Genomic DNA, 23,267 nt, shown 5'->3' with positions numbered 1-23,267 from the left:
TTTCCTGATTGCTGTGGCCATATACCCAATCATTATGATTGTCCAGATTTTCACCTGCCATCTTAACATTTCTCCAACAGTCTTATGTGCCTGTTTGGTGAACCTACCATTGGCCACAATCCTGAGCTTTATTGATAACCTTCACCCATGGTACTCTTCAACATGGTATTGCATCAGTTGTGGAAGATCCTTAATTTCCGGGAAATGATTCTTTGATGGTTACTGATATGTTTGTCGAACTTGGTGTACAACTTGCCTACATATCATTAACCCTTTTGATGCCAGACTGTATTGTAGTGGTTGCGCTAAGAATGCCAAGACAATTTTAATGAAAATACACACACTAAGGGGAAACATACTCCTACTTACATTTTTGGAGGTAAATCCCTGTTCTTTTTTCCCATTGCACAGGGGTGGATAGAGAACAGGTACGACTATAACTGTTGAAGTGTTTCCCAACCAAATCGCTGAAGTGTATCCTTCTCCAGGTTGGAAGTATGGGAGCGAAAATTACCATGCAACAGGATGACTCCGTCTGACAGCATTCCAGGGTGTTTTGACTGTATGGCGATATTGCATGTTATTGGTATTGCCTTCATGTGGCAGGAATTGAAGATACAGGCAAAAAACATAGCTGGCACATTTGGTGTTTACCTGACAAAATTCATTAAATCTCAGCCATAGACGCCCTAGAGATATCCGGTTTACTCTGTCTGCCATCTAGTGGGCCTAGAGTAAAACGGAACGTCAAAATTGACAAGCAGACAGCCAGGTGGCGTCAAATCGAAATGTCTGCACACGGTAGCTGAGGCCATACAATTATTATTATTATTATTTATTATTATTTCCTTCATTGTCCAGCTCTGTGGCTAAATGGTTAGTATGCTGGCCTTTGATCACAGGAATCCTGTGGTGGATTCTGGTGGGATTGGAATTTTAACCATAATTGGCTAATTCCACTGGCAGGGGGTCTGGGTGTATGTGCCGTCTTCATCATCACTTCATCCTCATCATGACGCGCAGGTCGCCTACGGGAGTCATATCAAAAGACCTGCACCAGGCCTCTCTGGAAGTCACACACCATTATTATTATTTCCTTCATTTAAAGGTATACAAATTTTTTCATTATTATTTAAAAACAAAACTGTTAATTTTTGACCTAATTTTTAATTTCATAGCTGTACTTTTATTATAAGTATGATACCTTTATGAGAATATTCAGCCAATTTTGAATAAGAATCTAAAATGTTATCAATTCATGATTATACTTTTTGAGAATCATGAATTTTTTACAAAGTTATGCACACATATTTTACATATACATTAACCTCTTTTTTACTTCAAACACTTGTCAGTCTATAAACTATTCTCTAAAGAATCACTTACTATTAAAACATTGCATATTTTAATAATCGTTCATATACTTATCCATCATTTATACTATTGGAAGTAAATAAACTTATAAACACGTGAAATAACAAGCAAGTAACACAAAGTGGCAAAGTGCAGGGCTACCAGACGTGAAATTGCAATGTGTCAAAATAAAGCGTCTATGAAACTTCACTGATATCGATATTGCATGTTATTGGTATTTTCAGAGAGTAATACCTTCAATCTTTCCAGTATATTGCTTACGCTGCTTTCATGTGGCAGGAATTGAAGATACAGGGAAAAAAACATAGCTGGCAGATTGTCCCCATCATTTTTAGAAGCAGCTCACATGGCTCGTAGACAGCTGTCTGGCACTATAAGAGTTCACAGAGGAAGAATGTCTTTTCTTATTGTTGAAATATGACATACATAAATGTGCTTGTGATTTATAGAAATTGTGATAAGTCAGGTCAGATACCGAGTCTTCTTGCACTTGTATCATATAATTGCAGCAATTAAGTTCTCTTTAGTCTCCCTTACATCTTCACTAAGAAGCAAATTATCTTCAGCCCTCATTTTTTCAGGATCCTGAATTATTACACTTTTCTTGTAAATAATACTGCAGGGGTGCCAAAATAACATATACTTACCTTTGAAGATTAAGGACAGAATTTATGGAATGACTAGATATTTTCATCCTCACATTAACATATTCATTAGACTGGAAATCACTAAATTCTTTTTCTGATATTTATTTTTTACTACCTTTGATCATAACTAATGTAGACTATTAATTTATACATTTATTATTCTAGATCCTAGTTATCATTCTGTTATCTCAGATAGATTAAACATTTTTTTTTAAGTTGCAGGAAATACCAGCTTGGCAAAACTTTTGCAATAATTTGTTAATGATAGCTTATTATATGTGACACTTAGTGCAGGAAACCCTAGTCAAAAGTGTCAGAAGGTTGCAGCTCAATTTGAATGTATATGTAAGTAGTGATAAAAGACCGCTTCTGGCCCAGGGTCTAATGGGCAAGATGGCCGCTATACATGGGCTCTTATGGGACTAACCCACCGAGAGCTGGACCAGGAGGGAATGGGCAAGATGGCGGCTATATATAGGCTCTTATGGAGAAAGCTGGCCTAGGGTAGGATAGGCGGTATACATAGGACTTACGGAGATGGCCTAGGGGACTAATGCACAAGATGGCGGCCATGTGCAACTTCCTAATGCTAGAGCTCCAGAGGCAAGACAGCCGCCTGGGGAGGTATGCTGGTGTTGAAAAGGTGTACGTGTTACGTAGTGTACTTCAAGCCAATCAGGACGCTAAAAGGTAGAAAACTGCCATTAACACCACTGCGAGGGTTGTAGCCCCGTCTGACCGAAGTGTAGCAAGTTCTCTACACCCTCTGTGAGGGCTCTAGCATCGACCGATCAAAGCCTGGAGAGGTATGCTGGTGTTGAAAAGGTGTACGTGTTACGTAGTGTACTTCAAGCCAATCAGGACGCTAAAAGGTAGAAAACTGCCATTAACACCACTGCGAGGGTTGTAGCCCCGTCTGACCGAAGTGTAGCAAGTTCTCTACACCCTCTGTGAGGGCTCTAGCATCGACCGATCAAAGCCTGAGGAGGTATGCTGGTGTTAAAAAGGTGTATGGGTTACATAGTGTACTTCAAGCCAATCAAGACGCAAGAAGGTAGAAACCGCTATTAGCACAGCAAGCGCGTTTTTTAAGCCCGTCTTACAAAAGTGTAGCCAGTACTCTGCTCCCTCTGCGAGGGCTCTAACATCGACCGATCAAAGCTTGAGTATACCATGAATCTAAAACTCTAAGTATAAATGCTAAATGCTTTGTGGATGCCTCTCCTCCTTTATCCGGGCTTGAGACCGGCACTAGGGCTTACCCTAAGGCGGAGTTAACACCCTTAGAGAAAGAAGAAGTGAAGGAGTCTGCAACATTATAGCTACTCGGTCCACCATATGTTACAGAAAGTAAGGGTTTGAGGTTGGTTAGGTATTAGACATAGGATTTAGGGTGTTATGCTGCACTGTAGAGAGAGACGACTTTTTCTTTGCTAATATAGATAGGTTTGTTGAAGACTAGTTTCCGCTTCGCCATATGAATAGCCGCCAGGTTGGGTCCGAAGATCGTTCTGTCGATGAAGGTAGGTTTTGCTACGAGTTTTTCTACTACCTTGCTATCTGTTACAAGACGTATGTCTATCCGTTTGCGAATGTTTTCCATAGTTTTTCCGAACATTGCATTATTAAAAAGTTTATAGAGGTCCTTCTCGAAGTCGTTCTTAGCTTGTTTTCTGAGATCGTTATTAAATTCTACGTAACATTTCAGCCAGCGTGACTGTCGAAATTTCAGCGCTCGATGTACCTTCTTTAGTTGCAGTCCATGGTTCAAAGCTTGTTGGAGGGTCATGTAATGTACCACGTAATATTCTCGTTTTCCAAGATGTGTTATTAATTTTTTCGTTACAGACGATTCAGTCGGTTTCATACTTTCTGGAAGGAACGGTAAGTCATTATGAAGCGCATGTAGTTTAGGAGGATACTCAACGTCTCCTTCTAAAAAGTAGCCGTACGGATCGTCTTCTTTCAGCGTATTTAGATTAATAGTGTCTGGGGAGACCCACTGAAATTCTCCGTAAGGAAGGGGATGGCACATAGCCCAACCATACTGATTGTTAGCATCTTCATATGTAATAAACCTGGATGGTTTCTCAGGATCGAAATCCGACATATACTTATTATTAGCCTCTCCATAGCGATGTGATATTTGGTTGTTTCAGGAAACAACGTTAGATTTTTACTAGTGTATCCAAGCTGCTATCAGACGGACAAAAGGATGAAAGGACTCTTCTTACTCCTCCTCACCGAACCGTCCTCCTCCTCCTAGGGCTAAACGGCTAATGGGCTAAAGTGTTAATGGGCTAAAGGGCTAAAGTGCTAATGGGCTAATGGGCTAAAGTGCAATATGTCAGAAGGGCTAAAGGGCGGGCTAAAGTTCTAATGGGCTAAAGGGCTAAAGTGCTAATGGGCTAAAGTGCAAAATGTCAGAAGGGCTAAAGGGCAAAAAGTGCTCACACTCTTTGTAGTGTTTAAGGTGCATCTCTTCCCTTTATACGGGATTGAGACCCGGCTCTACAGCTAGAGGCGGAGTTAACATCCTAAGGAAGGAAGAAAGTTCGAAAAGGTCTGTACTAGTATAGCTACTCGATCTACTATGGCACTAACTTGGGGAGAGCTGTGCTAGGGCTTTTCAAGTATTGGGCTAATGCGGGGGTCGGTGTTTTATCCTCCTAATCGGATACCCTTCCAAACATCAGTCTAGCGCAGGGGGGCTCTTGCGTATACATAGGCTCTTATGGGACTAACACTGGGGGAGGAAAGCTGCACTAGCGATCTCGAGGATGGATAGTCGCTCAAAGCTTAAAGCATAATTAGAATGATGAGATGTAGACAAACATATAGAACATTGTTATAACCTAACTTTGTATTCTGTTAGAAGTGATAAAGTTCATTCAGTGTAGGATTACAAAATCATGATCTGAAAAAAATTTGTACTACATGCATGATAGGGAAGAGAACCCAAGGGTCACATCTTATCAGACGGGCAAAAGGATGAAAGGACTCTTCTTCCTCGTCCTCACCGAGACTTCCTCCTCCTCCTAGGGCTAAATGGCTAATGGGCTAAAGGGCTCAAGGGCTAAAGGGCTAAAGTGCAAAATGTCGTAAGGGCTAAAGGGCAAAAAGGCTCACAATTTTTTGTAATATTTAAGGTGCCTCTCCTCTCTTTATCCGGGCTTGAGACCGGCTCTACAGCTAGAGGCGGAGTTAACACCCCCTGAGGATATATGGAAGGAAGTTTTTAAAAGTGTCTGCAAAATTATAGCTACTCGATCCACTATATGCTACAGAAGGATGGGTATGGTGGGAAGCAGCTGTGGGGGATATATTCGATGTAGGAAGGTGTTTAGGGTGCTATGATGTACTGTAGACGGAGAGACACACTTTTTATTCTGCGTTAATAACATGATAATAACGCGGCAGTAATTTCATTTTATGCAGTTTAATGAAGAGACCACATAGTGACCATGAGCGTAAGTAGATATCTGATCAGATGCGATTACTCTTTTATCGTCGTGAGGTGACAGGGCTATCTTATTAATTTTAACTGATGATACATTGTGTTTTCGAGATATAATAATGTTTATAGGCTTTCTTGCAAGCGTGTTTGTTTTGAGACATTCTACATAGGTAGGGATAAAGGGCTAATGGGCTAAAGGGCTAATTGGCTAATGGGCTAAAGGGCTAATAGGCTAAAGAGCAAAAGAGCTTACATTTTTGTAGCATTTAGGGTGCCTCTCCTCTCTTTATCCGGGCTTGAGACCGGCTCTACAGCTAGAGGCGGAGTTAACACCCTGAGGATGTAGGGAAGGAAGTTTTTAAAAGTTTCTGCAACGTTATAGCTACTCAGTCCACTATATGCTACAGAAGGATGGGTATGGTGGGAAGCAGCCGTGGGGAATGTATTCGATGTAGGAAGGTGTTTAGGGTGCTATGATGTACTGTAGAGGGACGGGTGTTTAGTAACAGAACTTGTAGGCCTAGACAACGAGTGAGAATTAAAGATATCTCGCAGATGTGTACTTTTTAAATATTAATCAGTACTTGCTTGAATTCGGTTGAGCTCTTTCCTAAGGAAGGGAGAACTTTCGAAAAGAGTCTGTACTAGTATAGCTACTCGATCTACTATATGCTTCAGCAGGATGACTTAGGTAAGGGTGAGGGCTGGAAATGTAGGAAGTTGTTTAGGCTGCTGTACTGTCGAGAGAGTGCTTACAGGTAAGGTATTTACTTTGAAGAGCTATTACTCAATAATACCTGCACGACGCAATTCTTGCTCTATTTTCAAAATATCTGCTTTATACTCTGTGCAACCTGCATCTTGGTAGGCTATTAGCAGTTGCAAACGTTCTACGAGTAGGTTGGGGTCTTTACAGTATCTTACGTCTACATGGGGTAACAGAGGCTTGTTGTGCACTTTGTGCCTGCATGCAGACCGTTGATGTGTAGGGACTTGTTTTGATGTAATACGTGATTTTGCAGTAGCGTTTCCAGGTACAAACCTTACTTGTGTTGGTAGCAAAGCGTTGATATCTTCTTCTACTTCATTTTGCATCCCTTCTTGAGATGTTTGCACGGCTACAGAACGTGTTGCAGGCTTAGAAAATGAGGTAAAATCATAAAGCTCTAATGGCAAAGAAACATTGAGATCTTCGTTTTTTCTTCTTCTCCTTCGTTTCCTTTATTATCACTATTATCATCAGCATCCTTATCCGCCTCCTCCTCGTCATCTTCATTCTCATCACCATTATCTTGCTTCTCTTTATCTCGAAATGTGTGTTTACTAACAGAACTTGTAGTAGGCCTAGACGAGTGAGAATTAAAAATCCCTCGCAGAGGTGTACTTTTTAAACATAACCCAGTATTTGCTTGAATACGGTTGAGCTCTTTATATTTTCGTCTCGATGATGCTACATTACACGCGGCTTCGTGACGTTGGGCGTTGTAAGCGTTCTTAAACTCTCTTCTACAATGTTTGCATTGAAAAATTGTTCTACAAGATATCTCATGGCGTCTCTTATGATAGCCTCGGTGAAATATTTTTCCACACTCCTTGCACGTATAGCTCGGAATAGTTTGCTCCATGATAGACTTTTTCTTCTGCTAATAGATCACACCTGAGAAAAAGAGAGAAGCAGAGTAATGTATGCCCGCCCCTCAAAAGTTTATTACAAACTAAAATATTGCTCACTTCTTCTGCTGGTATATACTTTCATTTATAAAGAACGATGTTATCACGTCAACAGTCCGTGGTGAACTGAACATCTTATGCTAATCTTCTGACATATAGGATGCAGTACTTCAAATTATTTTCATGAAGTGTGGCTAACCTAATGCCTTCACATTACTGGAAAAAATACTCAAGTTCAAATTTATATCGTTACAGTAACATTTGAAGGTATGTGTTTGAAAGCCAATCAGGATGATTGAAGGTAGAAAAACTGACATTAACACCACTGCGAGGGTTCTAGCCCCCATCTGACCGAAGTGTAGTAAGTTTCTCTACACCCCTCTGTGAGGGTTCTAACATCGACCGATCAAAGCATACATACTTTACACAAAATGTACGTGGAAAACAAGCTCAACTAAAATTAACTACGATGCTGTACGTGAACTCTCATCATTGACATACCAACGAGGTTTGAAAACTCGGATGACAAGTCTATCTCAAAGGTATGCTCTCCCTTCGTAAAGGGCACCGCGCAATATAGTTAAGTTTAGACGAGCAAGCATCTTTTTTGTCTAAAAATATGACTGAGTTGACTTAAAAAAATTATATCGTAACAGTAACATTTTGAAAGTATATGTTTGTAAGCCAATCAGGACGTTAGAAGGTAGAAAAACTGTCATTAACACCACTGCGAGGGTTGTAGCCCCGACTGACCGAAGTGTAGCAAGTTTCTCTACGCCCCTCTGTGAGGGTTCTAACATCGACCGATCAAAGCTCACATACTTTACACAAAATGTACGTGGAAGACAAGCTCAACTAAAATTAACTACAATGCTGTACGTAAACTCTCATCGTTGACATACCAATGAGGTTTGCAAGCTCGGATGACAAGTATGTCTCAGAGGTCTACTCTCCCTTCGTAAAGGGCACCGCGCAATATAGTTAAGTTTAGAGGAGCAAGCATATAACTTCTTATGTATAACTTTTCCAAATGGTATGATATCAGAAAAAATCTCTTTCTAAGCTCACTAGTTCAAATAATTAATAACATATTTATACATACCTGCAAATGTGAGAGGGATACTGCTGTAGTCAATTGAGCATCTACGTGGAGAATGTACTCACACAGCTACTAAATTACCTGTAGAAAGGAAAACAATACTATTTGAAAAATTAATCTGGTACATAACTCAATATATCAGGTACAAGTGTTAATAATAGTTATAATAATAATAATAATAATAATAATAATAAACAAAATCCTAAACTAATGGTTAGAGGGAGGATTAGTCTATATCATCTGTTAAAGGATTATTTTTAGTGATTTTTAAGCTAAACATTAATTGTCTAGCACCAACCGTTTAGGAGATATTACATTTTTATGTTAAGGGTTGTTTTCACCCCTAACTTGTTTTGACTCTAAAAGTCATCTAGAGTATACTCCAGTACAAAATTTTAACATTTTAAGCTCTTTTCGCCCAAAAACCTAAAATAATTGTTGGAGGGTGGATTAGCCTATATCATCCGTTAAAAGATTATTTTTAGTGATTTTTAAGCTAAACGTTAATTTTCTAGAACCAGTGGTTTGGGTGATATCGAATTTTCAAGTTAAGGGTTGTTTTCATCCCCAACTTGCTTTTGAATCTGAAAGTCGTCTCGAGTATACTGCAACACAAAATATTAACATTTTAAGCTATTTTTGCCCAGAAACCTTAAATAATGGCTAGGGGGTGGGTTGGTGTATGTCATCTGTTAAAGGATTACTTTTGATGATTTTTAAGCTAAACATTAATTTTCTACGACCAGCTGTTTAGGAGATATTAAATTTTCAAGTTAAGGGTTGTTTTCCCCCAAAGAGGCTTTTAACTATAAAAGTTGTTTAAAGTATTTTCAGGTACATATTTTTAACATTGTAGGCTATTTTGCCTAAAAATCTAAAATAACAGTTAGAGGGTGAGTTAGTGAGGCTGATAGCCTTGACGTTTATGAGAAAATGGTTAACCTGTTTCAATAGAATAATAATAATAATAATATTATAGGCTTTACGTTCTACTAACTACTTTTACGGTTATCGGAGACGCCGAGGTGCTGAAATTTTGTCCTGCAAGAGTCCTTTTACGTGCCAGTAAATCTACCGGCACGAGGCTGACGTATTTGAGAACCTTTAAATACCACGGGGGCTGGTCCAGGATCGAACCTGGGGTCTCAGAGGGCCAGCGCCACAACCGTCTGAGCCACTCAGCTCGACTTCAATAGAATAGCTATTGTGCAGGTCGCTATTTCGGTACTTGAACACTCCTCAGCTGAATTCAGAATACGTTACTGATTCAAGCGATCTTACAAAAACAAAAAAAAAGGAACTACAGTATATATCGAACTTCGTACAGAAAGCATGCAAGAGATATCTGGAATAGAGCGTTAGTACTTACGCGCTGCTGCTTCTTCCCCAATGTTATTCAGGACACGGTCACTGGGAAACTGATTATTATTTGCAATACACCGCTCTGATATAGACATCACCGCGAACAAGCTTTGACCTTCACGGTGACGTCACTACCAACAAGCTTTGACCTGCATAACAGCACATGTCACCGCCAGCAAACTGAGATTTGAAGTGTTAGAGACGAATGCTGGGATGGTTCCTAACTTAAGACCACGGTCACCTCTCACCCAATCTTAACCCCCTTACTACAAATACACGCACTACTAGAGACTGCAATGACACAGGTTATCAGAGAAATTCTACATACATACAAGTACACGAGGCTGATGTCCGCGACATATTCAAACTTATACATAAAGCAACAACAACGACTTTATAAAACTACTGTTATTGAGAGAGCGTGAAGTGAACAATTAATAATAATAATAACAATAACAACTCATGTCTAATTCAGTTACTCTATACTTCTTAAGACACACCGCCAAGCCAAGATTGGATGAGTAAAGGAATGAAATGAAATGGAATGAATACTTACAGAAGGCTGATTTCAGATGTCACGTCCACAGGATGTCGTTTCTTCTCAAGGTCAGCACGTTATTAGTACGAAATTAAGCCGCCTCGCGATTACCCCTGCTTATAAACGGCATTGAGCGCTGGAATGTTAAAGGTGCTAAGTAGTTGTATCACAGTACACCAAAGCCATTATAGTTTAATTTTCAGTTAAAACAGAATTTTGATCTCCTCGTATATTAAGAAGACACTAAAAGGATACTGTATCAATACTGAATTAGTTGAATTGCAAACATTAGAAGCATTATTATCAAATTAGGCTAGACATGGCTAGTAGTTAAATGACCTTGGTCTACTTGCTATGCAGTGCTATAAGAAAAACAAGTTAATCCTGCTTAGCACATGCATGATAATAATAATAATAATAATAATAATAATAATAATAATAATAATAATAATAATAACTTGGCAGTTATTGGATAATTATACTAGCACAATTCTGTCCAGAATACTTAAATACTGATAATGCCGCCTGGAATTGAACCCATGACCTTCTGATCCGAAGACTCAAACGCTGACCTATCAGCGAAGGAGTCTGATTATAAATACAAGACACTCATGCTGTCTAGAATAGCTAAATACGGATAATACCAGGAGCAGCCGGTTAAAAACTGCTGGTTCTCTGCTCCTTACCTATACCAACTTATTATTATTATTATTATTATTATTATTATTATTATTATTATTATTATTATTATTATTATTGTCCGACTCGTTGGCTGAATGGTCAGCGTACTGGCCTTCGGTTCAGAGGGCCCCGGGTTCGATTCCCGGCCGGGTCGATTCCAGACTCAGTCGGGGATTTTCAACCTGATCTGAACTGACTCAGCCTTGTGTGAATAACGGCGTTGTGGTCTGATATAAGAGGTTGCGATCCCAGTCAAAAAAGCTGAGTTATGCGACTGATGGAGTTGATGGGCTGACCAAGTGTCACCCATAATCTACAGACTATGACTAAGACTACGGCACAGGATTTAATTAACAAACATTCTCCTTGTGCTTCGCCATCAATAATAATAATAATAATAATAATAATAATAATAATAATAATAATAATAATAATAATAATAATAATAAATTTAATGGCGTATGGCCTCCGGAGAGGCCTGATGCAGGTCTTTTTCTAGTAGACGGCCTATTAGGCGACCTGCCTGTCTGTGAAGATGAGGGCCCTACCTAGGATGATTTCTAATGTTGAATACGCCACGCACACCCAGCCCCGAGCCATTGGAATTAAGCAATTAAGGTTAAAATCCCCGACCCGGCCGGGAATCGAACCCGGGACCCTCTGAACCGAAGGCCAGTACGCTGACCATTCAGCCAACGAGTCGGACAATAATAATAATAATAATAATAATAATAATAATAATAATAATAATAAGGCGGCATTATCAGTATTTAAGTATTCTGGACAGAATTGTGCTAGTATAATTATCCAATAACTGCCAAGTTGTTGTTATTATTATTATTATTATTATTATTATTATTATCATGCATGTGCTAAGCAGGATTAACTTGTTTTTCTTATAGCACTGCATAGCAAGTAGACCAAGGTCATTTAACTACTAGCCATGTCTAGCCTAATTTGATAATAATGCTTCTAATGTTTGCAATTCAACTAATTCAGTATTGATACAGTATCCTTTTAGTGTCTTCTTAATATACGAGGAGATCAAAATTCTGTTTTAACTGAAAATTAAATTATAATGGCTTTGGTGTACTGTGATACAACTACTTAGCACCTTTAACATTCCAGCGCTCAATGCCGTTTATAAGCAGGGGTAATCGCGAGGCGGCTTAATTTCGTACTAATAACGTGCTGACCTTGAGAAGAAACGACATCCTGTGGACGTGACATCTGAAATCAGCCTTCTGTAAGTATTCATTCCATTTCATTTCATTCCTTTACTCATCCAATCTTGGCTTGGCGGTGTGTCTTAAGAAGTATAGAGTAACTGAATTAGACATGAGTTGTTATTGTTATTATTATTATTAATTGTTCACTTCACGCTCTCTCAATAACAGTAGTTTTATAAAGTCGTTGTTGTTGCTTTATGTATAAGTTTGAATATGTCGCGGACATCAGCCTCGTGTACTTGTATGTATGTAGAATTTCTCTGATAACCTGTGTCATTGCAGTCTCTAGTAGTGCGTGTATTTGTAGTAAGGGGGTTAAGATTGGGTGAGAGGTGACCGTGGTCTTAAGTTAGGAACCATCCCAGCATTCGTCTCTAACACTTCAAATCTCAGTTTGCTGGCGGTGACATGTGCTGTTATGCAGGTCAAAGCTTGTTGGTAGTGACGTCACCGTGAAGGTCAAAGCTTGTTCGCGGTGATGTCTATATCAGAGCGGTGTATTGCAAATAATAATCAGTTTCCCAGTGACCGTGTCCTGAATAACATTGGGGAAGAAGCAGCAGCGCGTAAGTACTAACGCTCTATTCCAGATATCTCTTGCATGCTTTCTGTACGAAGTTCGATATATACTGTAGTTCCCTTTTTTCTTTTTTTTTTTTTTTTTTGTAAGATCGCTTGAATCAGTAACGTATTCTGAATTCAGCTGAGGAGTGTATAAGTACCGAAATAGCGACCTGCACAATAGCTATTCTATTGAAGTCGAGCTGAGTGGCTCAGACGGTTGAGGCGCTGGCCCTCTGAGACCCCCAGGTTTGATCCTGGATCAGTCCCCGTGGTATTTAAAGGTTCTCAAATACGTCAGCCTCGTGCCGGTAGATTTACTGGCACGTAAAAGGACTCTTGCAGGACAAAATTTCAGCACCTCGGCGTCTCCGATAACCGTAAAAGTAGTTAGTAGAACGTAAAGCCTATAATAATATTATTATTATTATTCTATTGAAACAGGTTAACCATTTTCTCATAAACGTCAATGGTATCAGCGTCACTAACTCACCCTCTAACTGTTATTTTAGATTTTTAGGCAAAATAGCCTACAATGTTAAAAATATGTACCTGAAAATACTTTAAACAACTGTTATAGTTAAAAGCCTCTTTGGGGGAAAACAACCCTTAATTGAAAATTTAATATCTCCTAAACAGCTGGTCGTAGAAAATTATAAATGTTTAGCTTAAAAATCATCAAAAGTAATCCTTTAACAGATGATATACACCAACCCACCCCCTAACCATTTTTTGGGCAAAAATAGCTTAAAATGTTAATATTTTGTGTCGCAGTATACTCGAGACGACTTATAGATTCAAAAGCAAGTCGGGGGATGAAAACAACCCTTAACTTGAAAATTCGATATCTCCCAAACCACTGGTTCTAGAAAATTAATGTTTAGCTTAAAAATCACTAAAAATAATCTTTTAACGGATGATATAGGCTAATCCACCCTCCAACAATTATTTTAGGTTTTTGGGCGAAAAGAGCTTAAAATGTTAAAATTTGGTACTGGAGTATATTCTAGATGACTTTTAGAGTCTAGAGAAAGCTAGGGGTGAAAACAACCCTTAAGTTAAAAATGTAATATCTCCTAAACGGTTGGTGCTATAAAATTAATGTTTAGCTTAAAAATCGCTTAAATAATCCTTTAACAGATGATATAGACTAATCCGCCCTCCAACCATTATTTTAGGATTTTGGTTATTGTTATTATTATTATTATTATTATTATTATTATTATTATTATTATTATTATTATTATTATTATTATTATTATTGTTGTTATTATTATTATTATTATTATTATTATTATTATTATTATTATTATTATTATTATTATTATTATTATTATTATTATTAACACTTTTACCTGATATATTGAGTTATGTACCAGATTAATTTTTCAAATAGTATTGTTTTCCTTTCTACAGGTAATTTAGTAGCTGTGTGAGTACATTCTCTACGTAGATGCTCCATTGACTACAGCAGTATCCACTCTCACATTTGCAGGTATGTATAAATATGTTATTAATTATTTGAACTAGTGAGCTTAGAAAGAGATTTTTTCTGAAATCATACCATTTGGAAAAGTTATACATAAGAAGTTATATGCTTGCTCCTCTAAACATAACTATATTGCGCGGTGCCCTTTACGAAGGGAGAGTAGACCTCTGAGACATACTTGTCATCCGAGCTTGCAAACCTCGTTGGTATGTCAACGATGAGAGTTTACGTACAGCATTGTAGTTAATTTTAGTTGAGCTTGTCTTCCACGTACATTTTGTGTAAAGTATGTGAGCTTTGATCGGTCGATGTTAGAACCCTCACAGAGGGGCGTAGAGAAACTTGCTACACTTCGGTCAGACGGGGCTACAACCCTCGCAGTGGTGTTAATGGCAGTTTTTCTACCTTTTAACGTCCTGATTGGCTTACAAACATATACTTTCAAAATGTTACTGTTACGATATAATTTTACGAATAGTTTAAAACTATTCTGAAACGCTACCCTCTGGAGCTTAATATTCTTGTAAAAGTGAGAAAGTTTGTTGTTTTATGATTTGTTACATGAATATGTGTAATTTCTTACCTAAACACAGTGTATGAGGAATAATATGTAGAAAATTTAAAAAAGGCCGCGTGATCAAGCTATTCAAAAAGCAGTGCATGATGGGTAATTAAAAATATTTAATAACAATAGTTCTTTAATGTCGCTATTGTTGATTCATTACGACTGTAGAATGGGAGTCTTTATTTGTAAAGGAGGCTAGGATTGGGAAAACGTTTACTCGAAGTAGAAGTGGAAAAACTACAGAAAACTACTTCTAGGATAATCTGAGGTCGGGAGGGATCAACCCACCTATTCTCATCTTTGCCTCACGAGGCTGGGCTGAGTGTACCTCGTTCCAACCCTCAGACTAGAATTAAATTTCTTAACAAGTTTTTTAAAACAAGGGAGAATTCCTCTCTCCTATCCCATCGTAGTCGTATCTTTTCGCTACAATCTACCGTTCAGAGCTCTTAAAAGCTTACACTTATAAGGGTATCAGAAGTATCAGAGAGTGCTCGAAGCCGCCTGTATCTGTAAGAGGCTCGCTACTCACAGAACCGTTCTACTTATTAGGATTGCGTATGATAATAGGAAGTTGAGAGGGCTAGATCTGCAAAATCACATAAACTAAAGTAGTGGTAGTTGTTGTTGCTCTATGTATGGGTTTGATATATCGTGGTCATCAGCCTCGTATGCTTGTATGTACTCGTATGTAGAATTTGTTTGATAACCTGTGTTTCTATGATAAATGTAGTTGTGTGTTAATTACAGCAGGGGACTGAGGTAGGCATATTGCGGCTTAAAACTCGGGAACCAGCCCCGTAATTTGCCTAAAAGAAATGTAGAAAACTGGGAGAGGAAACCACATTAAGGATGGGTGCTGTTAGTGCTAAAATTTAAACCGATGAACTCGAGGGTTTGCTGCACTCCCCAACACAGTTGTGGTGCATAAATGAACGCAAACGGCTACGCCACCGAGTAAAATCATGGTCTATCTCCATAGCCGTGCGAAGTATGTATATCAAGTGATACGTACACTGATGCCCTTATGGCTATATACTAACCTTGTGTATATATTACAACCATTCACACCAACGTACATAGCAGCGCGCATTGCATAGTCATAAAGAAACCTACTAAGCTAGCTTTAACTTTAAAAACCGTGCGGGTAGGGCCGCGCTGCTGTGATCTTGGAATTTCGAGATAGGGGTTCGAACTTCACTACCGGCAGCCCTGAAGATGGTTTTCCGTGGTTTCCCATTTTCACACCAGGCAAATGCTGGGGGCTGTACCTTAGGGTCATGGCAGCTTCCTTCCAACTCCTAGGCCTTTCCTATCCCATCGTCGCCATAAGACCTATCTGTGTCGGTGCGACGTAAAGCCCCTAGCAAAAAATAAAAATAAAAAGACCTATCTGTGTCGGTGCGACGTAAAGCAGATTGTAAAAACATGTTTATACATGTTAGATGATGACGTCGGCAATTCTTTTAAAATTGTTTAACATCTTTAAATGATTAGCGATTCATGTTGTATATAAGACGGATAGGTTGCATGCTTTCTGTTAGTTTACTGTTAACTGTCGAGCAGTCCACATCGTGGTAAGATCTCTCGTCCTTATTCTAGTATAGGCTACTATTGTACTCTACACATATTTGTATTGCAGTATATAAGTAAGTGCCTAGTAGATTTAGTTTGTAATAAACAGTTGATGTGAGCATAGATCATTCTGTTGCCCTCTCTTCCACAGGTGTGATCTATATTTAAAGGAGAATCTGTTAGGAGAAGATGACGCCTATCATGGAGCAAACTATTTCAACCTATGTTTGCAAGAAGTGTGGAAAAACCTTTCTCCGGGAATACCACAGGAAACGTCATGAACTGTCGGTATATCATCGCCTGCAAAGAAGGTAAAAGCTGAACCCACTAAACATCACCTGCTGTCGATGATTCCTGATAATAATAACGTTACTGAATATGAAACTTCTTTCGAAGGTCGACTACGGTCGTACTTTATTCGATGTTATACGTACGAAGACTTATATGTGTACCTCCAAGAGGCAAAAGATCTGGTAGTTAAGGCCATACTAAAAGAACTTCGTGTTCATAAGTCCTTAAAAGTTAATTTCATGGCTGGATGCCGGTTCATTAACATACACGGAGACACAATAGATCGCGCTTTCAAAACTAAAAATGACGTCGTATTTCTTGAAACAGATCTTGACAAATTTATTCAGGAGAAATTTCAAAAGTTAACGTCGGAAATGGAAGAATCAACGCTTAAAGGGAGTAACTGGTCCTTGCTAGCTGTTGATGGGCTAAGAGTAAAAATTAAGAAGTATACCCCGCTGCGTGGGAGTACCTATATACCGCTACCAGCAAATATCGCTGCTAAAAAGGCATGCATAAATACTGAAAACTATGGAGACGAAAGGTGTTTCTTATATTCGGTACTAGCGAAATTCGTTAAAAAGCATCCTCAACGCGTTAGCAAGTACGCAGGCTTGGAGGATAAATACGACTTTTCGAGTGTTGCATTTCCTACACCTCTCAAAGATATTCCTAAATTTGAAATAAATAATAATATTTCTATAAACGTTTTCGGACTGGATAAAAGTAATAAAATTTATCCTCTAAAGGTAGTTGATGTGGAGTTATCCGATCATCGTGATCTTCTTCTACTAAGCAATAATTCTGGTGTTGGTCACTATGTGTTTATAAAAGATTTCGAGAAGCTTGTAAGCTGTCAGCTTACTAAGTATAAGCATAAGGTGGTTATATGTAAGCGTTGTTTCACCCACTTCGATAATCGGTATAAAGCAAGTGCACAAGAAAAGCTAGAAGAGCATAGAAGATTCTGTCTCCAGCAGCAAATTGCTAGAATAGAAATGCCTACCGTTAACAACTCTGTTCTAGAATTTAAGAATTTTCAAAATTTGTTGAAACTGTCGTATGTAATCTACGCAGACTTTGAGACTATTCTGACTCCGGTTCAAACATGCGCACCTAGCGATAATGTAAGTTATACAATGCCATACCAAAGTCATACTCTTATGAGCTTTGCTGTGTACGTTAAGCCTGCTACATCTGTTGAACACGTAGCAACTAACTTGCCTAAAGAGCCGTACGTATATCGGGGACCTAATGATGCCGAGAAGTTTATAGAATATCTAACGTCTATAGCTACTGAAATAAGTCAAATATACATCAGAAACACCCCTAAAGCCTTGACAGAGGAACAAGAACAGGAGTTCCAGGCGTCTACGAGCTGTTACCTATGTTGTAGAGAATTTACCGAGGATAACTGGAAAGTGCGAGATCATTGTCATATTACTGGAGAGTACCGCGGAAGCTCTCACAACACTTGCAATTTAAAGTGTAGGCAGGCTAGTTACATCCCAGTGTTTATACACAATCTTAGTGGGTATGATGGACACTTTATAGTAAGGCAGCTGGGATGCACTACTGAGCGAGTAGAAGTTATTCCTAGTTCTGAAGAGAAGTACATCTCCTTTACTAAATATGTTGGCAATATAAAGCATAGATTTGTGGATACGTATCGGTTCATGGCTAGCAGCTTGGATACACTAGTAAAAAATCTAACGTTGTGTCCTGAAACAATCAAATACTTTGGACGAGAAAATTCGGTTTTAATGACACGAAAAGGCGTCTTTCCGTATGATTACCTAGACTCCTGGGAAAAATTAAGTGAAAAATCTCTACCTCCTAAAGAAGCCTTCTTCAGCAAATTAAAACAAGACGAAATCAGTGACGAAGATTATGAACATGCAAACAACGTGTGGAATCATTTCAACATAAAAACTTTGGGAGAATACAGCGATCTCTACTTGACGTCTGACGTACTTCTCTTAGCAGATGTTTTCGAAACGTTTCGTGCTACTACCATGGAAACCCATAGAGTCGATCCGGCCCACTACTTCACTGCGCCCGGACTTACGTGAGACGCTATGATGCTCTATACAGGTATTAAACTGGAGTTACTAAGAGATTACGATCAGCTACTTATGGTAGAGTCTGGTATACGAGGTGGGATATGTCAAGTATCACATCGCTATGGAGAGGCTAATAATAAGTATATGTCGGATTTCGATCCTGAGAAACCATCCAGGTTTATTACATATGAAGATGCTAACAATCAGTATGGTTGGGCTATGTGCCATCCCCTTCCTTACGGAGAATTTCAGTGGGTCTCCCCAGACACTATTAATCTAAATACGCTGAAAGAAGACGATCCGTACGGCTACTTTTTAGAAGTAGACGTTGAGTATCCTCCTAAACTACATGCGCTTCATAATGATTTACCGTTCCTTCCAGAAAGTATGAAACCGACTGAATCGTCTGTAACGAAAAAATTAATAACACATCTTGGAAAACGAGAACATTACGTGGTGCATTACATGACCCTCCAACAAGCTTTGAACCATGGACTGCAACTAAAGAAGGTACATCGAGCGCTGAAATTTCGACAGTCACGCTGGCTGAAATGTTACGTAGAATTTAATAACGATCTCAGAAAACAAGCTAAGAACGACTTCGAGAAGGACCTCTATAAACTTTTTAATAATGCAATGTTCGGAAGAACTATGGAAAACATTCGCAAACGGATAGACATACGTCTTGTAACAGATAGCAAGGTAGTAGAAAAACTCGTAGCAAAACCTACCTTCATCGACAGAACGATCTTCGGACCCAACCTGGCGGCTATTCATATGGCGAAGCGGAAACTAGTCTTCAACAAACCTATCTATATTAGCAAAGAAAAAGTCGTCTCTCTCTACAGTGCAGCATAACACCCTAAATCCTATGTCTAATACCTAACCAACCTCAAACCCTTACTTTCTGTAACATATGGTGGACCGAGTAGCTATAATGTTGCAGACTCCTTCACTTCTTCTTTCTCTAAGGGTGTTAACTCCGCCTTAGGGTAAGCCCTAGTGCCGGTCTCAAGCCCGGATAAAGGAGGAGAGGCATCCACAAAGCATTTAGCATTTATACTTAGAGTTTTAGATTCATGGTATACTCAAGCTTTGATCGGTCGATGTTAGAGCCCTCGCAGAGGGAGCAGAGTACTGGCTACACTTTTGTAAGACGGGCTTAAAAAACCCGCTGCTGTGCTAATAGCGGTTTCTACCTTCTTGCGTCTTGATTGGCTTGAAGTACACTATGTAACCCATACACCTTTTTAACACCAGCATACCTCCTCAGGCTTTGATCGGTCGATGCTAGAGCCCTCACAGAGGGTGTAGAGAACTTGCTACACTTCGGTCAGACGGGGCTACAACCCTCGCAGTGGTGTTAATGGCAGTTTTCTACCTTTTAGCGTCCTGATTGGCTTGAAGTACACTACGTAACACGTACACCTTTTCAACACCAGCATACCTCTCCAGGCTTTGATCGGTCGATGCTAGAGCCCTCACAGAGGGTGTAGAGAACTTGCTACACTTCGGTCAGACGGGGCTACAACCTTCGCAGTGGTGTTAATGGCAGTTTTCTACCTTTTAGCGTCCTGATTGGCTTGAAGTACACTACGTAACACGTACACCTTTTCAACACCAGCATACCTCCCCAGGCGGCTGTCTTGCCTCTGGAGCTCTAGCATTAGGAAGTTGCACACGGCCGCCATCTTGTGCATTAGTCCCCTAGGCCATCTCCGTAAGTCCTATGTATACCGCCTATCCTACCCTAGGCCAGCTTTCTCCATAAGAGCCTATATATAGCCGCCATCTTGCCCATTCCCTCCTGGTCCAGCTCTCGGTGGGTTAGTCCCATAAGAGCCCATGTATAGCGGCCATCTTGCCCATTAGACCCTGGGCCAGAAGCGGTCTTTTATCACTACTTATGTATTTATTTATCACTCCTGATCTGTCATATTTAGTGTATAGTGGGTGAAAAATATAGGATCATGACAGGATCAGGTTAATAACAGTGGGTACTGATTCAAAAAGTTTTGCAACATATTACCATATATTGTGGAGATGTTAATTAGACAGCTCAATGCCATTTAGACCCCAGTGCAATCCTTACCAACAACATTTCCATTTAACTTTGAATGCTCTTAACCATTGAGCTGTGGTGGCCTACATCATATTGTTTAGCTCTTTCCCAAAAGAACAAGTAAGTGTGGCATTCTAGCCATCAAAACTCTAGAATGCCTACAAATCGCGATGTTTGCCAATTCACAAAATTATTAAAATTTTGCAAACACATTGTACTCAAAATTAAATTTCATATATCAAAATATAATTTCAAGTACAATGCAGTCTTAAAATTTAAATGGTTTTAAATCATTGCCTTGGTAGCTGCTTATTTACCTGGTTAGTGCATCTCCAGTTATTGGGACTTTTACTAAAACTTGTATATTGTATGATATAGTCTGATTTACGTATAAGGGGCAGTGAAATGGGAACTGAACACTTGCTACAAAGTGACCAGGGAGTGATTTTATTCAGAAGTAATTGCCAAAAGCATTAATGCATTTATTCCACTGGGAGATGGGATAATCAGAAGGAGTTTTGTAGAAAGAGGTAAGTTGCGGGTGGATCTACAACCACATACACTCTTACAGTTCCTGATCTGAATGAAACTGACATCCAGGAATGAAAATGTGAAAATCACAAGGTAGTAGATCCGGGCTGTACAGAGGATGTTGAAGTGTTTCCCAACCAAACTGCTGAACTGTATCCTCCTCCAGGTTGGAAGTATGGAAGCAAAAATTACCATGCAACAGGATGACTCCATCCGACAGCATTCCAGGGTGTTTTGACTGTATGGTGCTTAGCAGTTTCTGTAGAGTCTTCGGAGTGCTGAACCATCAGGAAACGAACCACACTTCTCTGCTTTCCATTGATTGCCTCCTTTTCTACAGCTGGACGAAGACACTAGACCAGTTCTTGCGCCAACAAAGACATGACCGAACAACCCGAATGTACCTGTGAGTTGTCACTATGCGGTTCTTCTACCACAGCGATGGCAGTATCGGTACGTAACAAGTATTGCCACCTTTCATGCAGAATGTGCGTTATGGCGCATGTTTGGTTTTCATTTGACTGCCCCTTATATATTCCAGTACAAGTTGACAGTTTTCTCTGTAACACACACAAATGTAAAATGTAAAAGTTGATGTGGAGATAATGTTGATTCTTACCAAACTTTTTCAGGTGCCGAATCCACTGCTTCCAACTGCTGATGATATGTTAGCTGAAATAAAGTTTGAACCTTGTCATGACTTTGCTGATGAAAATTCCTATGAGGCTGGAGTGAGCACAGTAAAAGAGGAATATGAAATCCAGGTGAATAATAACAATTTATTGCCCAACTGTGGTATGCAGGTGTTTTGATTTTATGCCATTTAGGCTGCCTATGTTCTTTCTTGAAGTTGAGTGGATGGGCAGATGAACTTGAACTCTATTGAACAACCCTTCCAGTTCATAGGCCATGCCTATTCAGGCATCCGTCTGCTTACTTTCAAATGGAAAATTCTAAATTCCCATGTAGGGAATTAGAATTAAATATTAGATTAAAATATATATATATATGTATCTAATTCCCTCCATGGGAATTTAGAATTTTCCATTCGGAATTGCTAGGCGGGCAATAATTCCATTATGGAGATTTATCTCCCGTATGCAGTTATCAGACTGTGCCTCTTATATAGGCTTCTGATAAGTTCACCTGCATACATCCCAGCGTCAGTGGGTAGGGTCTGACACATCCCACTCTGATGAGTCTAGTGTCAGACCTAAGACGAAACACTGGTTAATAGAGCAAACGCCTGAAAAGCCCTACATCTGATATGCTTACCTTCATTCGCTCATGACCGATGCAGCACTCACTCACCGAAGACTGATTTGTTTACCGAGTTCACTCTATATAAGTCTGTAGAAGATTGCTGTAGTTACAGTAGTTTCTACTTGCAGATCATTCTGTGGAGATCGTTTGTTGTTAATCAGTTTCCTTATTGTCTGCCTCCACTTGTAAATGGTTAGCATGCTGCCTTTCAGACCACAGGTACCCAGGTTTGATTTCTGTCCGGGTTGGGATTGTAACTGTAATTGGCTAAATCTTCTGGCTGGAGGACTGGGTGTCTGTGCTGTCTTCATCATTAGAATTCGTTTTTACATCCCCATCCTCATATACACACAGATCATCTATAAAGTGTCATATGGAAAGACCCGCACCAGGCCTCTCTGTAGGGTACATTATTATTATTATTATTATTATTATTATTATTATTATTATTATTATTATTATTATTATTATTAGAGTTTCCTTGATGTGAGCCTCAGTAAATCACTGAATCTATTATTTGACTTATTGCTAATCTGACCATCTTATTGCTCAGCTCCAACCAGTATTTTCGCCACACACACTGTGTCCCGCAAACTCTCTCTTTTCAGCATCACAATAGTCTTTAGAATGTTGTAATATTATGTGAAATTATTTGAAAATAATATTATTCCTGTTTGTCTATACCACATTCATCGTCATGGTCAATAGTCACCACTTGGTGAAAACGAGCTTTTTCACCTGAAGAGCAACAGTGGTGTTGATGAGCGACTGTGTACAGCATGAGCTAGTTCAAAAGGACTCACATAGGT

At 39.2% G+C, this 23,267-nt stretch overlaps 1 protein-coding gene across 4 annotated transcripts in view; it reads left to right on the top strand.

Moving 5' to 3' along the window:
• Window positions 1-23,267, top strand: part of LOC136881953 (gastrula zinc finger protein XlCGF7.1) — a 55,109-nt gene that overhangs the window by 8,714 nt on the left and 23,128 nt on the right. For 2 of the 4 annotated variants that reach the window (XM_068229417.1, XM_067154419.2), the window contains exon 3: window positions 21,828-21,959. In XM_068229417.1, coding sequence (XP_068085518.1) covers window positions 21,828-21,959 — 132 coding nt within the window. Of the gene's footprint in view, window positions 1-12,607; window positions 12,625-14,035; window positions 14,115-21,827; window positions 21,960-23,267 lie in introns of those variants that run through there. The other 2 variants (XM_067154422.2, XM_067154421.2) reach the window with 2 other exon arrangements.

The sequence above is a fragment of the Anabrus simplex genome, chromosome 10 (assembly GCF_040414725.1).
Source record: "Anabrus simplex isolate iqAnaSimp1 chromosome 10, ASM4041472v1, whole genome shotgun sequence".
Taxonomy (NCBI): domain Eukaryota; kingdom Metazoa; phylum Arthropoda; class Insecta; order Orthoptera; family Tettigoniidae; genus Anabrus; species Anabrus simplex.
This window is presented reverse-complemented; position numbering and strand designations above follow the sequence as displayed.